General features: G+C 54.8%; 2 protein-coding genes across 4 annotated transcripts; both read right to left on the reverse strand.

Moving 5' to 3' along the window:
* Positions 1-5,478: 5,478 nt before the first annotated feature.
* PDXP (pyridoxal phosphatase) lies at positions 5,479-7,824 on the reverse strand. The gene is made up of 2 exons (XM_030238644.2): positions 7,248-7,824; positions 5,479-7,005 (listed from the first exon to the last, which is right to left on the reverse strand). The coding sequence occupies exons 1-2, from the start codon at positions 7,822-7,824 to the stop codon at positions 6,680-6,682; spliced, it is 903 nt and encodes a 300-aa protein (XP_030094504.2). The 3' UTR covers positions 5,479-6,679.
* An 852-nt stretch (positions 7,825-8,676) lies between these two features.
* On the reverse strand, positions 8,677-19,675 carry SH3BP1 (SH3 domain binding protein 1). Of its 3 annotated transcripts, XM_018909887.3 has the most exons (18): positions 18,778-19,675; positions 16,590-16,632; positions 15,089-15,193; positions 14,628-14,704; positions 14,235-14,346; positions 14,059-14,135; positions 13,546-13,681; positions 12,842-12,910; positions 12,358-12,448; positions 11,922-12,064; positions 11,713-11,824; positions 11,536-11,617; positions 11,165-11,245; positions 10,941-11,057; positions 10,400-10,491; positions 10,090-10,219; positions 9,809-9,924; positions 8,677-9,436 (listed from the first exon to the last, which is right to left on the reverse strand). In XM_018909887.3, the coding sequence occupies exons 1-18, from the start codon at positions 18,837-18,839 to the stop codon at positions 9,111-9,113; spliced, it is 1,971 nt and encodes a 656-aa protein (XP_018765432.3). In that variant the 5' UTR covers positions 18,840-19,675; the 3' UTR covers positions 8,677-9,110. The 3 variants fall into 3 exon arrangements, with proteins under 3 accessions (XP_018765432.3, XP_050826053.1, XP_050826052.1); XM_050970096.1 differs by lacking the exon at positions 16,590-16,632 and having other exon boundaries at positions 18,778-18,867; XM_050970095.1 differs by lacking the exons at positions 14,628-14,704; positions 16,590-16,632.
* Between the last annotated feature and the right edge of the window lie 1,048 nt (positions 19,676-20,723).

Here is a 20,723-nt window from a genome sequence, read left to right on the forward strand (position 1 = left end):
CAGTTTCTCAGGAGGGGAAAAATCCTAAGGAAAGGATTTTTCATAAAACATGTCAGTGACACCAGGGTAATTCATCTATTCCTTTTCCAGGTAGATGTATCTCTTCCTAAGTCACTACAGGAATCAGACAGGTTTTCCTGATACTGTTTGTGTCCTATTGCTGGACATGCTGTCCTGTAAAACTTGTAACACACCCAAAGGAGCAGTGACAGAGATTTGAATTGCATCAGCTAGCAGTACGATGGGGTCTGCCTCAAAGCACAGCCTGCTACTTAAAGGGTGTGCCAGCCAGGACCATATGCTCCTTGCCACCCCAATCCCTGGGGTGACCCGAGGATCAGATATGCTCTTCTAGAAGGACTGTTCTACTGCTGCTGGGTCATCAGCAAGTGACAAGAGACCAAGAGGAAGACTACTTCTGTAGGAAGCTCTTCTGAGAATCCTTAATACCTTATTAATTCTTAATAACACATAACTGACAAGAAAGCAGCTCAAGAACCTGAACCAACAGGCAGATTTCCAGCAACATTGGCTCAAGGGCATTCAGAGTTGCTTATGGCCAAACAGGAGTCAAACACAGTGTGGGATTGCCCAATGACATGGGTCCTTTCAGGCCTGAAATTGTTGTGGGGAGGTAGCTAATGAGACTGTGATGAATTGCAAGGCAGTGAGCATTATGGAACAACCTAAACACAGCCTACACTCTCCACTGGAGGAATATGGCCACCCTGTCTCCTGAGCTGTGTCAGTTTCCAGGTAACCAAGACTGTGGCAGGCACATGGTCCTCTAGCTGTACTCAGGTGCTGAACAGTGGCACATTGCCATTCTTCACATGTCTACCCCCAGCCTTGATAGGTGTAGAAATAGGGACTGGCACTGCTCTGTGCCACTCACAGGCTCTGTCCAAATCCAGTGGAATCAAAAGCCTCCAAACGCTAGGCCAGAGAAGGACACCAAGTCAGGAACACTTCTGTTTCATGAAGGAAACCATGCCAGGGCCACAGGCATGTTGTCCCAGCAGGTGGGAAATCTCTAATCTACAGCCCACAAAGACTCAGTTTCCTCTGGCTTCTATGCTGCAGGGATAAACTACCTTACTTGCACATAGGCAGCTGCAGTATGACAGTGGAGTGTACCTGGAGGAAACAGAAACACAGACCTGAGTTGTTTCATCTTGCTTGAAACAGGTCAAGTATGGAAGCAATTCCTGCCATAAATTTTACCCATGTACCACTTTCTGTCCAGCTTTGTGGAAGCCAGGCTAGAGTTTCAGCAAGGGCAGAAAGGCTGGCACAGGACTTTTGAGTGACCTGATGGACAGCCATTAAAAGGATGGGTTTCTCTCACCCACAACGCATGAAGAGAGCATCTCAGTGCTCAGCAATATCCTATACGGACTGGAAACTGCTAGTTGCTGGAGCTGCACATCCAGCAGGCTAAATCACAGCACAGAACAACCGGGATTGTCACAGGCAGCTGTCCTCTGATCTGGGAATGTTTCTGGCATCACGTCTCCCTTGTCTCCATGCTGGAGGCTTACAGAGCTGACAGTGCTTTGCTGCAGTGGTATAATGAAGCTACAAAGAGCAGTACAGCTCTGAAAGCTGGTGGAGTCCTTACGGGTTTTTAATTTCCCTCAGCAAGTTCACCACCTCCCAGGGAGTATAAGGAACACCAAAACCAAACCTTGTCTGCCAGGGGCACTTCCAATACATTATCCACACCCAGTTCCCAGGCAGAGTCCAACAACAGCAGCAGTTCCTAGATGTGCATAGCCATGTCATTCTCCTGGGCTGCTTGATGAGTTTTCTGGGGTCAGAGTCCATAAACCAAATGAGGCAGCAGTAAGGAAGGAAAAAAAATGGGTAATGATAGAGAGATGGCAAAGGGGAACCTGAAAACCAATATTATGATGGGGATGGGACAATGCCTTGAGTAAAGAGCGAGGAGAGGGAAGCTGTGCTGCAGAGAAGGGACTTCTACCCACACTGCTGCTGGAGGAAGAGTAAATGCTGGCAGGGCAGGCAGTAACAGGCTGCTGCTCCTCACCTCCTCCTCCTCCGTGCTCCAGCTGCTGCGGGACAGGGTGGTGCCAGAGCTGCCTGCCTTGGCAGAGGGGGACTCTCACATCAGGTTGGGCAAGTATCGAGCAAGTTCCTAGGATCATGATCCTTTCTTGGCTCTGGAGGCACTTTCCCATGCAAAAAAACCCCTCCTCTGTCCTGCCAGTCTCAACACCTTCCAAATTGTCCCAGTTCTATTACCATGTCATGTGGCTGAACATTAAAACCTTCCCAACCAGGATGATCTCTAGTTCCTCATGTTAAAGGCATCTACTCACCGATTAATATCTTTGGGTCCATTTGTTGTCTTCCTAAAGTGTCAGTCACTTGACCAACTTGACAATCTTCCATGATGAAATGGCTGGCTTGCTTGATGAGAGAACAGCAGTGGACATATAGCCTGACTTCAGTAAAGTCTTTGGCCCTGCCTCCCACAACATTCCCGTAGAGAAGATAATGGAAATATGGGCTGGTTGAGGTAACAGTGAAGTGGACAGAAAACTGTGTGAACATCTGGGCCTAAGGAATGTTGATCAGTGGCATAAAGTCTAGCTGGAGGCTTGTAATTAGAGGTGTCCCCCAGGGGTCAATACTGTTGTATTTATTCTATTTGGCATCTTCATTCATGAACTGTAAGATGAGGTAGAGTGTACCCTCAGCAAGTCTGCTGGTGACACAAAACTGGGAGGAGCAGCTGACACACCAGAAGGTTGTGGTCCCATTCAGAGTGACCTTGATAGGCTGGGAAAATGGGCTGGCAGGAACCTCAAAAAATTCAATGAGGAGAAGTGCAAAGTCCTTCACCTGGGAAACAATAACCCCAGAGACCAGTAAATATTGGGGACTACCCAGCTGGAAAGCAGCATGACAAAAAAGGACCTGGGGTCCAGTGCTGGCTCCAGTTCTGGGCTTCCTAGTACAGGAGAGTCTGGAGAGAGTCCAGAGAAGGGGCACGAAGATGACTAAGGGAATAAAGCCTTGCCCAGAGCAGGCAATGCTCAGCAAGTTGCAGCTGACATAATCTAGCCAGTGGTTGCCACAGTAACTACACTTATGGATGAAGGATAGGAGTTTTCTGGTCTAATGGAACAACTGCCACCTGTCTGGCTGGTGTCTCTGTTGCACGGCAGGAAAGGGCAATGCAGTTTTCTGAGGATGAGAAAATAAATACCTTTACCCACACTACACAAAGTGGGGCTTCCCATCTGCTCCACCCTCCTGTGTGCTGCCACAGCTCTACACTTCACAGCCCTGTCCTCCCTGGCAACTGCACTGCTTCCCTAAACACTCAACCCAAGAAGAAAAGCTGTGTTAGACAAGAAGAAATCAGCTGACTTAGGCAAGAACCATTGCTTTATTTCAGTTTAAACAGCAGATGTTATCTGCAGCCCTACCAGACCTATCCCAGAGGGAACCAAAGCCTGAACCCCATGAGGATTTCAGACCCCTTATTGTCAGTGACTGAATGGATGTCTGACAGGCTTGGATAGGGAGCTCTTCACCCCCAGGGGTGCCGTCAGTCTAGTTTCCTAAGAAGATCTGCTCACATGCACATCCATTACATAAAGGAGCAGTAGTAGCAGGGGGAAGCCACACAAAACCAAAGCCCTGATGGGCTCCTACAGTGCTGCTCCATCCCTGTTCAGAGCAAGAGCAGCTGCACTGATGTATATATACAGGACAGAAGTCACCCCTGTCTAATGTCCCCACCTACATGATGAACCAAGGGAAGGACAGATAAACCCTTCTGCTTCAAGTCCACCTCTGCTTCATAGCAAAGCCCTCATGGAGAGACGCAGCAGGTGAAAAGAAGCTACATGGTCACAAGACATAGGGATCAGCCATCACCTCTGCTGAGCTCTGTTTTCAGCAGCAGTCACATGAAAAAAACCTGCTCTGCAGGCCCACCATTTGAAATCCAAAGGAAAAACTCCAAAGTATCTTTGGAGAGGGCCCAAACACAGGCTGGAACACTCTGACCAGCTACTGGATTTCCTCTTTTGTTTCCAGTGTGCCAGCCTGGGAGACTACAGCCTCCAGCATCCCATCTGCTGTTGGGGAGAACTGGAAAGAACAGAGCAGGCAAGCGCTCACCCTCCAAGCACCCTAGAAAAAAAGGGGGCATGTCTTGGGAATGTTCTTACTGTGCACAGTCTCCTCTGTACACCCACATGTAACCAACTCAGCCTGGGAAATTTGCTGCCATACTGAGCATTTCCAGCTGTGGCCCCAAAGTTACAACAGCACTTCAGATTTCAGTCTGATACAAGAACTGAAAGCTCTGAAAAATAAACCAGGGTCTGAGTATCTCTAGATTGGCAAGCCAAGTTAGCAGATACATTAGGTCTCAATCTTGCTCTACTTAATGATACAAGTGTTGATCAAGTACTCATTAAGGGACTATCAGTCCTCTGGTGGCCGAATTGGACATGGGACAGACAAAAGAGAGAAATGGGCATATACAAAGAGGACTGATTTAGATGACAGGCAATCTTCAGAAAGCTCTTTGGATGTTCTTTTATTTTGGAAGGCTCTTTCCTAAGTTATTTTGGACAGAAAAAACAAAGAAGGCACTCAGCACCTGGAACTATCCTAGGGACAATAAGCTGCATCCAGTCCTCCCATGTGAGCTGACAGTGTACTACCTGACACAGAGCACAGTTATTGAATGCTCAATGCTGATCTCTCCAGCAGGAGATGTGGTGCCTGGTTGCCATCAACAGCAGTTAGAGGGGTCTGACAGACAAAGGGGAGGATTGGCTCCTGTACGGGGAATGGAGTCAAAGTGCATTTGAGTCACTTCCAACTTTTCTTACCCAATCCGTTTCCTCCCTCTGGGCTGGGAGTATGGACAAACCCAGGACATGACAAGCTTTAATCCAGTTAAGGTCACCCCAGGGGTACAATCACAGCCATCTCCCTGTCACTTAAAGCATAGCAGTCAAGAAAGGTCACAGCAAAACCTTGTCTGGGCAGTTCTCAGCCCCCTGCAAACTCTATGCACATAACAGAGGTCACACCTCACCCCTACCCCAGCAGGGCCACACAGGTCATTGGGGTCCACCTGGCTGGCACAGGGCAGACTTCAGGTGCAGGACAAGACATCACTGTTCCCCAGCAATGTTCCCCGTGCTGTGAAATGCAAAGGCAGCTGGCAAGGGCTGCATCACTCACTGCTCCAGGTGACCTGGCTCGACCCTGCACTCTACACCACAGCCCCGCCAGCCACCTCCACCGGGCGCTGAGGCACCAGTGATTCAGCAAAGGGCAGCTCAAAGACACTACCCAGCTGTCTTGTCTACCCAGCAGCACCCCCTTGAGTGAAGAAAGGTCCTGCAATGTCCTCACCTGCGAGGGCTCAAAGATACCTAGGACAGTTTCATCTTGATGGGACCATGAGTGAAAAAAAAGAGGTCATTTCCAGCCTATGCTCACACTTTATTATATACAGAGACACGAGTGTAAGAACATCGACATGGGACATGGACAGTAAGGGATACCCAAAGGCACTCACTTCTGTCCCCTTGGTGCAACCAGTCAGCATAATTTATACAAATAATACAATATTTGAACAATAAATAAGTTTGATAAATTAGATCAAGAAATTAAAAAAACATAGAAAGACAAAGCAGCAAGGAATGATTTTGAGGACTGTGACACATTCACAGCAGTGACAACACTATCACCATCTCACCTGCACACCAGCAGCTGGAGCACAGACCCCCATTAGCACTTTTCTCTCACTGTACTATGACAAAATCCAGCTGAGAAGGGGCAACCAGGGAGAGTCATACAGTTCACTAGTGCTGTGTTGTTGTGGTCTGGGAGCCCTCTGTCCTTCAAAAGCCCCTTCAGAAAGGGCGCTTGCAAACAAAGTACAACTGCAGACCCGCTGTGCAGTCACACTTGTCTGTTTGGCACAGGAAAAAACCCTCAAACTGGTCTCTTCTGTCCTTCAGATGGACACTGGCACAGTTATTAACTGGGTCAGGGCAGGGGGTAGTGGGGGAAACATCTCTAAGGAACAGGGGAGAGGAGATGAGGCAATGTTCTCCTTCACTTGTGGGAGGCAGAGATGCTCTTATTTGTGATTCCAGAGGTCTGGCACACTCCTTCCACATGCCCTGGCACTGATAGACACCAGGAGGGTGACAGTGGCAGCCAATCCTCTGGCAAGGAGGGGGTTACAAGGACTGCAGGGATGCTGCTCAGAATTAAAGAGTTACAAGCCAAAGGACAGCAGTAAGGCTGCCACAGGTTTTCCAAGGGGAAAATAACACTAAAGCGGCCAGTCCCGAACCCCTGGAGAGGCCCACACAGACACTGATTTGATCCCCCCCCCAGCAGCCTCAAGGCCTCCAGCTCTCTCCCAAAGATGCTGGCAGCTGGCAATGAGGGAAGCAAGAACTCTGTGCATCATGGATAGCCCTCAGCAGAAAGGAGACAACTTGAAACCTGTCCCCTCCTGCCAATCCCCTTCCCATTTTGCCCCCAAGAAGGATGCTGGCATGTGAAGAAACTGGGCATTGAGGGAATACAGCAGTGAGAGAGAGATGGGAACAGATGGAGATCTGGGATGGGGAACTGACCCCTGTGCCCTCACATGTACAAACTGCTACTCATCCAGGCCTGGTATCAAGTCTGCAATACTGTCCACATAGTAATTGGGCACCAGATCCTTGGCAGCGGCGCTGTCGCTGGCCATGTAGGCCTGCGCCTCTTCCAGGCGGGACACGCCTGTCAGGGTGAGAATGGTGGCAAGGCCGCAGTTCTTGCCGAAGAGGATGTCTGTCTCCAGACGGTCTCCCACCATGAGGGTGCGGGACGGGTCGACACCGAAACGCTCTACGATGCAATCGAACATGTACGTGTTGGGCTTCCCCACCACCAGCGCCTTGCGGCCCGAAGCCGTTTCCACTGCGGCTGTGAGGCTGCCAGTCCCTGCAGGGGGGGGAGGAGGAACAGAAGTAGCCGCGGGAAGCTCAGCACCCCGGATCCCGCCACAGGACAGGGATGCTGGCAGCCCTGCTTCGGGAGCTGGCAGGGATGTGCCAGGGCGTCCCTGCTCGTCCTGCCGTTCAGGGAACCGCCTCGCGCTCGCCTGGGACAGCGAACCCCACCCGAGGCCATCCCCGCCACAGCCCCTTCCCCCCGGGGCGGCGCGGGACGGGGCGCGGGCTCACCGGGGGTGCGCTGGCCATCGCTGAGCGGGTGCCAGGGGTCGGGGTCGGTGGCCACCAGCAGGCACTGCGGGTCGCGCAGGTAGCCGCAGGCCTGCGCCAGCTTGGCGAAGGTGAACTGGTCGTCGTAGCCCACCAGGACGGCGCGCACCGGCTCGCCGGGTGCCGGCTCGCCCTCGCCCGCTAGGCGCAGCCCGGCGTCGCGCACCTCGCCGCGCAGCCCCTCGCCGCCCAGCACGAAGACGGGGCCGGCCCCGCTCCCGTTCCCGCCGCCGCCGAGGAGGCGCTGGCGGAGGAAGAGCGCGGAGCAGAGCGCGGAGCTGAAGACGTGCTCGGCGCGCACACCGCGGAAGCCGAGACGGCTGAAACGCCGCTCCAGCTCGGCCACAGAGCGGCGGCTGTTATTGCTGACGAAAAGGGCGGCCTTGCCGCTGCGCCGCAACCGCTCCAGCAGCTCGGGGGCGCCGGGAACGGCGCGCTCGCCCGCCCACAGAACGCCGTCGCAGTCGAAGAGCAGCCCCTGCGCCGGGCCCAGCACCTCCCGCAGCCCCGCGCCGCTCAGCCGCCGGCAGTTCGCCATGCTGCCGCCGCCGCCGCCGCAGCCCGCCGGCCGCCCCGCCGCTCAACCAATCACCGCCCCCCGCCGCACCCCGCCCCGTCGTGCAGCCAATCACTGCCCCCGCACTCCCACCGCCACCAATGGGAGGTCCGGACGCCCTCAGGGGCAGGGCCGGGCCGAGGGCCGGCCCCCAAAGTCACCGCGGCGGGGAAGGAGCTGGGACAGATCCCGGCCGCTGCCCATTGGCTGGAGCCGCCGTGCCCGGCCCCCGCCCCCCGCCGTGCCCGCGCAGCCGCGCAGCGCCCCCTGCCGGCCGGCGGGGCTGAGGCAGCGCGGCCGCCATTATGGCCCGGCCCGCCTCTCCGCCGGCCCTGGGCGCCGGCCGCGCTCCCGCCTCCGGCCCTCCCCGCGGCGGCCCACGGGCTGCACCCTCCAGCACCTCAGACTGCCAAGTGTGCCCTGCTCACACCGGCCTGCGGCTTTGACACCAGCTTCTCAAATACTGGCAAAATATCAACAAGCACTTTGGCTGGAAAAGCCTGCTACTAACATCATCGAGTCCAGCCTAAGAGCAAACCACATCAACTAGAGCGTGGCACTGGGTGCCGCATCCAGCCTTTCCTTAAACACCCCCAGGGACGGTGACTCCAGCACCTCCCTGGGCAGCCCATTCCCATGTCTAACCGCTTTCTGTGAAAAAGTTCCTCCTACTGTCCCACCTACGGCCTCCTTTCTGGGAGCTGTAGAGAGTGATCAGGGCACCCCAGAGCCTCCTTTTCTACAGGCTGAACAACCCCAGCTCCCTCATAGAACATGCACTCCAAATATATGTATGTATGTATGTATGTATGTATGTATGTATATATATTATATATATATATATTTTTTAATATGCATCTGTGTGTTCCTGGGGCAATGCATTTTAAGGCAAAATGGGGCTGGGATCATGGCTGAGCATCTGTGAATGGCCCCATGGGACCAAGCTGCCCTGCTGGCCCGAAAGCTGCAAACAGTGTCTGGGCCTGCAGTGGGGGATGTGGGTGGGGATCAGGGCAGGGATCTGGGCACGGATGTGGTGGCTGGGCTCTGGCAGGGACATGGTAGTGTGGAGAGGTGGAGACCGAGACGGGGGAGCGAGAGAAGGCAGGCAAAGCATGCCAGGTGGTGTGAGCCAAGGGAACAAGGTGGAGGACCGAGAGATGCTGTCCCTCAGGCCACCCTGGCATTTCCACAGCATCTGCTGGGTCCCAGAGAGGTGCCAGATCCCATCTCCCCAACCTGTGATTCCTCCATGCCTCTCACCCTGTTCAGTTCTCTGTGGGCTGTCCTTCTGGGGCCAATGTGGCCAGGGGGCTTCCTCCTGCAGGCAGTGGCTGCCCCTCCTCTGTGGTTCCTGGCACACAGTCCACGGCAGCCGCAGCCTCACCAGAGGAAGACTTGGGGGATCCTGGGGCATCTCGGCTGTGGCGGGGCGCTGGCTGCGGAGGGAGCGGCGGCGGTACGGAGGGGGCTCGGCTGGGCGCCGTGCGGCGCGGCAGGGCCTTGGGGCTGGCTGCCTGGGCAGGAGCTGAGCTCCGGGGCTGCGCCACGGGCGGTGGCGGCACTGCGGGGCGGGCCGGAGCTGGGCGTTTGCCTGGAAAGAAAGCTGAGGTGGGCTGGGCTCCTCTCCACTGGGGTGTCTCCAAAGGGCACAGCGGGCTGCGGACAGCTGGTCGGACAAACTGCTCCTTGCCCAGCTCCTGTCCTGAAGACACAAGCGCACACCAGCTTTTCTGGGGGCTTTTCCCTCTTCCCTTCACAAAGAGCCATGAGCTTTGACACCTCATTACCAGAGGTGTTTAACCCAACACCGGAGGACATACTTTGTCCATCCCACGGTCCCATCTTGGCTGGATCTTGGCCATGCTGCCCTGGCCAGAGGCATTTCCCACAAGGACATCCCCTGACTAAACCACAGGAGGTGGCATTGGGGGTGTAATTTCCCAAGCATCTGGGGCACCCTAACCTTTGCGGGTGCTGTTGTCAGTCATCACTGGAGCTGGTGGCCCTGCAGCTTCAGGAGATGGCCTGGGCAGTCCTGGGGATGCTGGCTGGGACCTGGCCTCGGGGTCCCTGGAGGTGCTGTGCAGAGGAACAAGGCAAGTCAGGCTTTGGTTGGGCATGGTGGTCCTGGCTGTGAGGCACCTTGCAGCCACCTCTGAGAGTATGGCCCTGGTGTGGGGTGGGGTGGAGGGAGGACATGGGAGAGCTGGGACAGCCAGAGCCTCTAGCTCCCATCATACTTACACCTCTCCATCCAAAAGGGTGGGGGTGCTGGCTGGAGGGGTCGCAGGAGTTGGCTCTTCCTCTGGGACAGCCTTGGAAAGTCCGGTGTTTGTGGGTGGCATGAACATGCCCGAGACATTGAAGTCTACCTCTGGGTGAAGAGAAAGGAGGAGATCCTGTGAGGAAGCAGTTGCTACCCAGAGCAATGACCCCACAGCAGAGAGCCAGAGCAGCTTCCTGCTTCTTTCCCCCTGGAGATGGAGAAATATTCCCTTCCCTTCCACTCCCTCTCACTCTCTGTGTGGGCCACCAAGTGATGCCCTGGCCCTACCTCCAGGGAAGAGAGTGTCCACGTTCTGGATCAGGGCTTCCACCACAGCCTGGATGGAGGAGACTGAGGCCAAGTCCAGTTGCATGGGGTCTCTGAGAGACAGGGGTGGGGGAGGCATCAGAAAAATGGTTTAGGGGTATTAACCCCAAATGGGTTTCTGTGTTCATTCCACAGGGGTCTGAAGGGAAGGCAGCCCAGCCAAGGGCCATGGCAACAAGGGTGATGGGCCTTTTTCCCTGTCCTGGGAACCCTGGTTTGGTGTTGGAGACCAGTGGTGTTGGAGACCAGTTGTGACCCATGTCATAACTACTTTGGGCCTCCTTTACTACTTTGCAGAGTGGCTAAGAGGACATGTGCTTGGTGAGGGGACATGCAACCTGGGGAGCATGGGAACAAGGGACAGGACTTGAGGATGGAAGATGTGTAAGTGCTTTAGACCAGCCTGAAGGCTGCTGGATCAGCCTTTGCCATGGCATTTGCCTTCAGGGCACCCCAGCTGGGGCTGGGCAGCTGCCTCCCACCCATTCAAACCAGACCTTACCCTGTGCTCTGCTGTGACCACAGCAGGTTTGGGCCCAGCACAATGGCAATGTTGCTGGGGGTCATTTTATTCACCTCCTGGTGTTCAGCCAGCTTAGCTAAAAACTTGATCAGATACCTATGGGGTGAAAGGAGGGCAGGGTTTTAGTAGGCAGGGATTTGAGGAGGGAATGGCTACCCCTGGTGGTTGCTTGGGGCTGAAGAAGCCCTGTTCCGACAAAACACCTGAGATTGTTGTAGCTGTCCTGGGGCAGGCGGCTGCAGGTGGCTCGCAGGCTCTGCACGCGGCTGTCAATGTCCTTTAGGCTGTAAGAGAGAAGGAGGAACAGAGAGCTCAGCCTGTTCCCTGTGGCAGAGGGCGACACAGTGAACAAAGAGGAAGGCCAGTATTGGCTGCCCCGTGCTGGCCATAGCCCTGGAGATGGAGATGTCCTGCTTTACTGGGCAGTGAAGGCAGGCATGCACAGAGGCTCTGTGTCTGTATCTCCCCAAGTGAGACAGAGCACCCCTGCTCCAAGTGCCGGGAGGCATGGAGGGGGTTGACTGGGGGCTTTTTGAGACCTGCCAGGGATTTCCACCCCAGTGCCTGGACCCACCTGGCTGCTTTGACCCATTCGTCATAGAGTTCAAAGGTCATCAAAGGCTGGGGCAGCTCCCGCAGGTAGGATTTCAGTGCACCTGGGGGGAGAGGGGGAGCAGTGGAGCTGATGGCAGCTGAGGGATGGCAGGGACTGCCCAAACATGTCCCCCCACCCTGCCTTGCTGGCACTCACCAGCCACAGCATGGGGATCTGTGTAAAACTCCTCCAGGGCATTGGAGCCGCTGGCCAAACTGCTCTTCAGCTTCCTCAGCACTGAGGCACCTGCTGCCAGCCTGAAGAGTCCCTGGGGATGGCATGAAGAGGGAAGGGGTGCATTTTGAGTTCGGGAGGAGTGCATCTGGGGGAAGAAAGGTGATGAGGGGGTCTGGAGCACTCCCTACCTCCTCCTTCATGCCGGAAGCCAACAGCATCATGACACAGGCTTCAATGGGAAGCGCAATCTCCCGGCCCAAGCTCCTGAGGTGTGTCTCTAGGGACACACCATAGTACCCTGCCACTGGGGTGTCTGTTGTGAAGGAAGGCTCTGGAAGAGGAAGGAAAATGTCAAGAGGGATGGTGGCTATCCCTGGGACCATCCAGCATTTGGTCATGGCAACATCCTGCTCTAAGCCAAACTTGGCTGGCTACAGGCAGAGGCAGGACAGGCAGCATCCCCAGCCCATGTCAAGCTGCAGTCCCCAACCTACCAGCCCAACATGGTAGGCAGCAGCAGGTGTAGGGAGGGAAAATTAGCCTTTGCCAGCTTTGCTGGACACACTTGTATCCCCCAGCCTCAGCTGCAGCCCTTGCCAGGCTGCATGGAGAACCAGAGGGTACCTGTCTGTCTGTGGCTTTCCCTCAGCTCTGCTAGAGCTGAGTCCAGAGATTCCAGTGACTGCCGGTGGTACTGGGCTTGGATTTCCAATAGCTGCCAGACAGGGGACAGGCAAACAGCATTCAGTTGGCACCAGTCCCTCTTGGAGAGGTGCCCATTCCCAGGACATTGCACCCACATGAAGACAGGGCAAAGAGGGATCTGCAAGGGGAGCTCCCCTGGGGTCCCTGGGACTATGTCTGTAGTAAGGGGTAGAGGGCAGATTGGAGAGGGATATCTTCAGGACAAGGTGCTTGTTTCCACTTGGTGCTAGCGGTAGCATTAACCTGAAGTGGCTGGAGCAAGGCCAACTGTAGGCATCTGCTGATGCCTTGATCTGTCCCCTGCCCTGCTTGGGGGCACTTGGTGTGGATGGGGGGCAAGGCTGGGCTCAGACATGTTGCAGCTGACATTCACACACTGGGGAGAAGTGGACAGAGGACTTACTTTGATGAAGTAGCTGGCGTAGATGTCCTCTTTCGTGGAGAAATGGTAGAGGTCAGCCATGTACTCATCCTGGGAACGAAGACAAAGAAGAGAAATTTTCCATCCCTTCCCTGGCACCCAAGGAAGAGGAGACACCTCCATGACGCCATTTTCATCTGGTCTGTGAGTGGCCTAGACAGGGTCTCTGGGGGGAGTGGGGCTTTCTCCTTCCTTCCATTAGTTGTGTTTGGGTAGTGGCAGCAATCTGCCCCATGATCAAAGTCCTGGCACAAGTGGCTCAGGAACAAGAGGCCTCTGCACCTTCAGCTCCAGTGAGCTCATGAGCTCTGCCAGACGAGGTGCTGGGCTTTTCAGAGACACAGGGCAGAAGTGGAGAAAGCTGATGCGAAACTTCCCTGCCACCCGTGACAGATCCTAGCTCAGCTGTTTTCCAGTCTCAGGGGACTCCATTTGCTCCCTGATTTAGCCCCTGGACCCTCCCCTCTGCAGCAGCTTGCACTTTGAATTCCTTTACTCTTTTTCTTCCCTGGGCTTGGGCCATCTCCCTATTTCTGCTTGAGGGCCCCATTTGCTTTCAGAGGGCAGGACATGCTGGCTGGCTGCAGTCCATCCCAGCGTGGGGTCACCTCGGACAAAATAGGTGGAGGGGAGCAGGTCTGCAGCCCTGGAGCTGATCCATAGGGGAGGGCAAGTGACCATCTTACCTTGCACTGCTCCACCTTCCTCTTCACCTCCTCCTCTTCTTCCTTCAAGATCTCCAGTTTGTTGGCAGCAGAAGATGCCCCTGGGCCAGCACCAGCCCCAGTGCTGTTACTGGAACTCTTGGCAGCTTGGTTCAGCCTTTGGAGTGGGAAAGAAGAGACACATTTATGGTCTCAGTGCCAGGAATGTTGGGTAAGAACTGGTGTGCAGACTTTCAGAGAAATCTGGCATGTCAAGGGCTACTCCTGGCAAGAGTTGGAATGAGGTCATCTCAATGTCCCAAGCAGCACTCGGGCACTTTACTGCCTTTGCAGTAAAGCTGCCCTTCTCTCTGGTGCTATGGAATCAACATCTGAGCCCAGTGCAGGATGCACCAATAGAGGAGCTAGCTGGGTGCTCCTGAAGAGCTGCTGGAAATTGAGTCTCCAGGGCAATTATCCTCCTCTCTCCCCCAGCCTGTCTGGGGGCTGTGCTGTGCATGCCCTGGGCCCCCAGGGCTGCAGTGTGCCCCATACCGGCTCTTGATTGTGTTCCAGTCAGAAATCAACTTCTGGAGGGTCTTCTTGCGCTTCAGGATCGTGGGGAGCTCCTCCTGGGGGAGAGAGTGCCAGAGTGAGCGGGGGAGGCCTGGGGACACAGGAAGGAGTGTTATAAGATTGGAAAATGGAACCAGTAGAGCAGCCAGGACTACCTCACTGAGCTTGTTGAGCGGCTGCAGGACGTAGTGCTCCAGGTCAATCTCAAACTCAGCCACAATTTTGGCCAATGAGCTCTGTATGCAGCAACCCATCTCCAGGGCTTTCCTGTGTGGGACAGAGATGCAATGACTGCGGGCTGGAGCCATGCCCCTGTCTGACCCAACATCCCCCCTGTACCTATATCCCCATGGGACCCTGAGCCAGCCCCCAGCCCTGCTCTGCAGTTGGAGGCTGAAGGTGCTGGCTGTCCCTTCTCCCAGTGCAACACCAGTGTTTGCTCTGTGGACATGGTTTGAGCCATGGCAGCCCCTGAGCCAAGACAGTGTCACTGCCAGGATCTGGCATCTTTTGGGGTAACCCTGGCACTTTCTCCCACCAGTACTTACCCAAGGCTGGACTCTGTGTCCAGTTCCTTGAAGCTCTCAGCCATCGCCATGGACAGAGCCATCAAGGGCAGCTTCTTCTGCACAGAGCCAAGGATTTGGGAGAGAAGTGGTGACACCACTGTGCCTGGCCACACTGTGGTGCTCCCCACCACAGGGCACCCTGGGTGCCAGAGTTCATGGGGGTTTGGGAAGGAACACAGACAGCAAGGGCTTTGGAGGGTTATTCAATGCAAAGACACTGTCTCTCAGGAGTGTCCTAAATTAGTGATGACTGGGGGGGTTGCCCTGCTCTACTCATCCCAGGCACATGCTAGAGGCCACTGCTGACAATGGGACCTGGGCTTGGCATAGCTTTGGGCCTCCCTTCAGCAAAGCTGGCAAAGCAGGGGCCTGACATCCCTGGTTTTGGCAAGGGACAGAGCTGGGGTTAGCACAGACTGTGGTGGGAAGATTTTTCTCACCACTCGCTTGTCCATCTCGGAGCCACACTGTCCCTGCAGGCAGGCTTGGAGCCTCTTGGACACACTGTGAGCTGCTCGCTTGGCCGGCTCAATCCTCTGCTCAATCTGCAGGCAGAAAAATGGGACTGGGGAAGCCATTTTGTCAGCCAGGGGCACCTCGAGGCCATTTCCCCATTATCCAGCTCTGGGTGAGGATGGCCTGCTGTGCTGGTTTTGCATGGGCTGGTTTTTGGTAGCAGGGGGAGCCATGGAGGTGGCTTCTGTGAGAAACTGCCAGAAGCATCCACCATGTCCAGCAGAGCCAATCCCTGATAGCTCTGAAGATGGACATGCTGCTGGCCAAGCCTGGGCCAATTAGAGATAGTGCTAATGTCTCTGTGAAAACATATTTAAGGATAAAATCAAAACAAAGTGGGGACACATTTTTTTCCTAGCCAGAGAAGAGAAGAAGGTGAGAACATGTGAGGGAAACAACATGGAGACACCAAGGTTGGTGGAGAAGGAGGGGAGGAGATGCTCCAGGCACTGGAGCTGAGATTCCTCTGCAGACCATGGTGAGACCATGGTGAAGCAGCTGTGCTCCTGCAGCCCATGGGGATCCACAGGGGATGCAGAGATCCACCCACAGCCCATGGAGGAGGTGCTGACGCTGGAGTGGGAGGAGGCTGTGGTTCAGTGGGAGACCTGCTGGAGAGAGGGCCCCTGCTTCCAGGCTGGAGCAGCCTGTCCTTGGAGGACTGTACCCCATGGAAAAGTGACCTATACTGCAGCAGTTTTGGGAAGACTGCTGCTCATGAAATTTGGAGCCAGGCTGGAGAAGTTCACAGAGAATTCAGGTCTCCCGAGGGAGGGACCCCAGTCTCCCCAGGGTGCAGCAGAGCAGTGGAGGGACTCCTCTCCCTCAGCAGTGGAAGAAAATCTTGAGTGATGAACTGACAAAAACCCCCACACCCTGGGGCACTGTCAGTGGGAAGGGTTGGGGGAAGAAAAGGTGTTTTTAAGGGCTTATTTTACTTCTCATTATCCTCCTCTGGTTTTATTAGCAATAAATTAACTTTGTACCTCTAAGTCAAGCCTGTTTTGCCCTTGGAGTGTTTTCTCCTGGTCCTTAACTCATGAAGCCTTCATTAAATTTTTCTCTGCCCAGCTGTGGCAGGGGAGGATGAGTGAGCAATTTTTGTGGGTACATGGCATTTGGGCAGTGTCAAACCACAACACCTGCCCAGCATCCTGCCACAGCCCGGAACATCCGGTCCAGTGAAAAGGGAGCACAAGTCCTGGTCAGGATTCATCCCTCTGTGAGCAGCTGAGAAAGCCCTTGCTGGTAGCAGGAGCCTGACAATCCCTTGACACCACGGTCCTGAAATCACCCTCTGGCACGCGGGCAGATCCCAGCCCCATGACTTGGACGTGCAGGCAGGACAAATGGCAGGCAGGAGCGGGGCAGGTTCCCATGCCCAGGCACAAGCAGACACGCCTGCCAGCCCAGCCCACACCTCACCTGCAGCAAATCTTCTGATAGGAGCTCAGTTGCTTCTTGGGCTCTGCAGAGGAAGGAGAAGGCACCATAAGCAAATGGGGATGACCTCCACCCAGCTTCTTTGGGAAGGCAGGTCCTTATGCATCCTACCCGCCTCTCTTTGGTTTCCTGGGAGCAGGAGACACAGGCTATAGCCTGGACCATCAGATCCAAGGCTGTGGGTAGAACAAGCCTGGGAGGACAAGAACAGCAGGAGCAGGAGCAGGGGAAGGGAGCCAACTTTGCTGGCTGGTGTGTTTCCTCGTTCACAGGGGTCCCAGGATGAGCGAAGAGACGAGAAAGTTGACTCCATCTATCAGAAGGCTTGATTTATTATTATATGATAGATAATATATAAAAACTATACTAAAAGAATAGAGAGAAGGATTTCACTACAATGCTAAGCTAAGAATAGAAAAGGAATGTGAAAACAAAGGTCTTCTCAGACCGAGTCCGGCCGGACAGGTGATCTGTGATAGGCTCTTAATTGCAAACAGCCTGACAAGGCCAATCAGAGATTTCCCTGTTGCATTCCACAGCAGTAGGTAAGAATTGTTTACAGTTTGTTCCTGAGGCCTCTCAGCTTCCCAGGAGGGGAAAAATCCTAAGGAAAGGATTTTTCATAAAACATGTCGGTGACACTGGTGGACACCCCATCAGACAGGGTTTCCAGTTCAGTGCACCTCAGTCAAAAAGTCCAGATGTGGCCTGTGTTTTTGGAGTCAGAGTGCTTAGCAGGGCCACAACAGGAGCAGGATGTTTACTGTCCCTGACTGCCCCATCTCTCCCCTGAAGGTGAATCCAGGGCAGTGATGCTGCAGACTGGCACACGTCTTTGCAGGCCTGGGTAGTCAGTAGCAGTGGGGACACTGGTGCGGGAGCAAGGGTATCCTTGTGATCAAACTGGGGTCCCAGACCAACACCAGCCCCTCCAGAAATGCCTACCCAAATGCAGCTTTTTGTGGTTCTGCTCAAAACCAAATTCAAAACCCACCAGCCACCATGACCCTAAAACCTCCTGGATGCCTCCTACAGAAGAAGCCTTGCTTCACAGACTGCTATCATTGCCATGTCCCAGGAACCCCATTTGATTTCCATCGGCTGCTGCTTTTTCCCCATTTCTCTCTTTTCACTGCCTGTCAAAGCCAGTGTGGGACGAGGATGTGGAGCTGCAGAAAACATGGGTTGAAGACAAGCAAGATCACGTGAGGTCATGGTCCATAGAGGAGAGACTCCTCAGCAGGTGAAGAGCTTGCTCTTGGACTTCACAATGTACTTGAGTCTTGCCTGCCTGACATGAAGCAAAAGGGAGATGCATCTGACATGGATGAAATCTTGAGGGAAGAGGGATGGGAAGGGGCATCATGCTCCCTTCCAGAGAATGCAAGGAGAGCAAGAAGCCACCAGCATACAGGAGTTGCTTCCTTGTGGTTGATTTGCTGGGGCTGGCTGAAGGACCTCAGTGGTTCAGGGGACACACTTGGTCCCACTTTGCCACCCAGTGCTGGGAACCTGCAGAGGTGGCAGTAGGAAAGGGAGTGAGGGGGCTGGGCAGGGAGGGCCCTGCCCTGTAATTTCAGTTCTGGGTTTTGCAAGGGGAGAGCTTTGGAAAGCCTAAGAGAAAAAGAAGGAAATGGCAGAGGTAGAACAGGGACAGAGGGTTTTGTGTGAAGCTGTAAGTCCTCCATGGGTCCATCTGAGGGCCCCTGGTTCTCTCCTCAAGGGCATTCTGGGCTGCTCACGCTGCTGGGCTGGCCAGAGCTATGCAGGGCATTTGGCTCCTGTGGGGCACCCCAGACTCAGCAGGGAGGGCAGGTCCCAGCCCAATCACCCTCCTGGTCATTGCACAAACAGGGGCATGGCTTGTGGCTGGAAGGTCCCTCCCCATTGCTCCACTGCCCCACATCCTGGCAAAGCCAAGCTTGGGAAAGTCCTGTTTCCTGGTGAATGCAGGAATGTGGGCCCTGGAAGAGGTAGCTGGGCTTGAGGATCATTTACTGCTGAGCAGCACCAATGCAGCCTTCACAAAGCCCCTCAGCTTGTGCTGAAGATGCTCTAAACCCTAAAGGTTTTCCCACCTTTCCCCTTTTCCCAGACCACCAGCCCCAGCACAAGCCCTCCAGGACGTGCATCCCACTCCCTCCGGTACTGCTAGTGGAGAGGTCCTTACCTGATGGTGGCGTTGGGATGGGACAGCTGCTGGCGCATTCGATTGAACTGTCTTTTCATCATCTTGAGTGTCAGGAGGAGACCACAAAAGCTGCTCTGCTTGGCTGTACCCACTCAACTCCCCTCGGTAATGTTTGGCATTGGATGCCTGCAGCCCCTCTTCTCCCCGGAGCCACTTTGCTTTTCCCCCCGGAGGACCTCTCCCTCCTTACTCCTCTTCTTCCCTCCCTCGTTCCCTCTTTTTCAGTTTCCCCAGCTGGTCCCCTCTCTAGGGATGCCCTGCCTGCTGTATTTTCCCCTCCCTTGAGCTTCGTTCTCTCGCTCCCTCTCCTTTTCTGAGCTTCCTTCCTCCTCCGTCCGCCCCTCCGCCACACATCAGGTAAGAACAGTTCAGAGCTCCTGCTCCGTTCTGTGTTCCTGCCACCAGCCCACAAGTAAAAATAACTTCAGCCCAGCCTTAAAGGGGAAATTTTATTACAGCATACACATAACAAGGCAGGACAAGCACATGCCGCTGCCGAGCCCGAGTGAAGGGCCCACGCTGTTTCTTTCTCTGTCTCAGCTGGGGTGGTTCCCCTTCCTTCCTTCCCGTGCCCACCAGCAGCTGCGCCGCGGGGCAGCCCGTGCGGTGCCAGCTGGCTGTGCAGTTCATACGGGGCGCCTGATGTACACCCTGCCCTACCTGGTCACCCAACTCTGCCAGCACTGCTCAGGCACCTCTCCATGCTCACGGGTGCAGCTCCACCCTCTTCCCCTGCAACATACTGCCTTGTTGTGACAAGCAGCAAAGCACAAGCAGCAAAGCCACCCCTGCACCCCTCTCGCTGTTTTCCCTCGCTGCCGTCGCTGAGGCTCTCCGAAGCCACCACAAAGCTGCGGCCAGCGGCTGCTGCCTTGTGTTTTAGGGAGGTCCCTCCCCCACCAGAAGAGCTCCTCCGAGAAGGGCCAGCAGCACCCGCAGTTGCACGGGGACCGCAAACTCCCGGTTCTCAGGCTCAGCTGTTGCCTGCTCTCTGCAGAGCTGCAGCAGAGCTCATATCCTATTTTTTTTTCCTCTTTTTTGTCGAAAAACATCCACTTCACACCACCAGGACTTTTGGTGTTGACTCTACGAGATCTGGATCTCACCTTATTTTTGGCTACCTGCAGATAGGACTTTTCACCTGCACTGAGAGAGGGCAGAGGTTGCCGTTGGCTGGGTTACACGGCTGGCAAAGGAAGCAGCAAACCAAGCCAAAATGAGAAGCGGTCTTCTTGTGGGCAGAAGAGGCAAGCAGCAAAGGAAAACGAGGCAGAAGGGCCGCTCCATGTGTGCCCTGAAGCCAGAGGAGCAAAAATTTGAGGGCTGCTAAACTGTGCTTCTTGGCAAGGGTCAGGTCTCCAGTTACTCCAGTATAGCAAAGCGGTGCTGGCAGCTGTATTCAAGTGGTTATGGGGTGACAGAGCACCACTCTTTCTGCCCAAAACACCAGGCTGTTCTCAACCTGTGGCAGAGCACATCTGATCCCCCACCACAAACCCTGGGTGCTCCTAACAGGCAGCTTCAAGCACCTGTTGCAAAGATGCAGCAAAGGCCCATCAGATCCTCATTGGTTGCATCAAGGGGTGGCTAGGCCATTCCTTATATGCAGTATCAGAGCTGCTCCCAGCCCTGAGCTGCTGCTTGTCAGATGAGATCCCCCTTTGTACTCCTGAAATAAAACTGCCTCATGGAGCTGCTTGCAAGTGCTGCTACCAGCAGTGGTGAAGCTGCAGTCATGTGGGGCATGGGAGCAAGCTCAAGCCCTGCTTTCCGTGGGTTGTCACAGATTTCTGCCCACTGCCTCTCCATGGGGCATGAGGGAAGTGGGCAGCCATGCCCACTTCCAGTTCACAGCCTGGAAGTGACTGCTCTCAAAAAAGGAATCGAGGACTGCCAGGGGAATTCCACCATCCCTGCTCATGGGA

Source organism: Serinus canaria, chromosome 1A (assembly GCF_022539315.1).
Source record: "Serinus canaria isolate serCan28SL12 chromosome 1A, serCan2020, whole genome shotgun sequence".
NCBI classification, from domain to species: Eukaryota; Metazoa; Chordata; class Aves; order Passeriformes; family Fringillidae; genus Serinus; species Serinus canaria.

Bases quoted from the DNA above. Each gene is read 5' to 3' on its own strand.
- SH3BP1 (XM_018909887.3), bottom strand. From the start codon at position 18,839: ATGATGAAAAGACAGTTCAATCGAATGCGCCAGCAGCTGTCCCATCCC. The intron at 11,618-11,712 runs GTGAGTGCCAGC...CTCTCCCCCCAG, and splicing joins AGATCCCCATGCTGTGGCTG to GTGCACTGAAATCCTACCTG. The intron at 10,492-10,940 runs GTAAGGTCTGGT...CCTGTCTCTCAG, and splicing joins TGGTCACAGCAGAGCACAGG to AGACCCCATGCAACTGGACT.
- PDXP (XM_030238644.2), bottom strand. From the start codon at position 7,824: ATGGCGAACTGCCGGCGGCTGAGCGGCGCGGGGCTGCGGGAGGTGCTG. The intron at 7,006-7,247 runs GTGAGCCCGCGC...CCCCCCCTGCAG, and splicing joins CGATGGCCAGCGCACCCCCG to GGACTGGCAGCCTCACAGCC.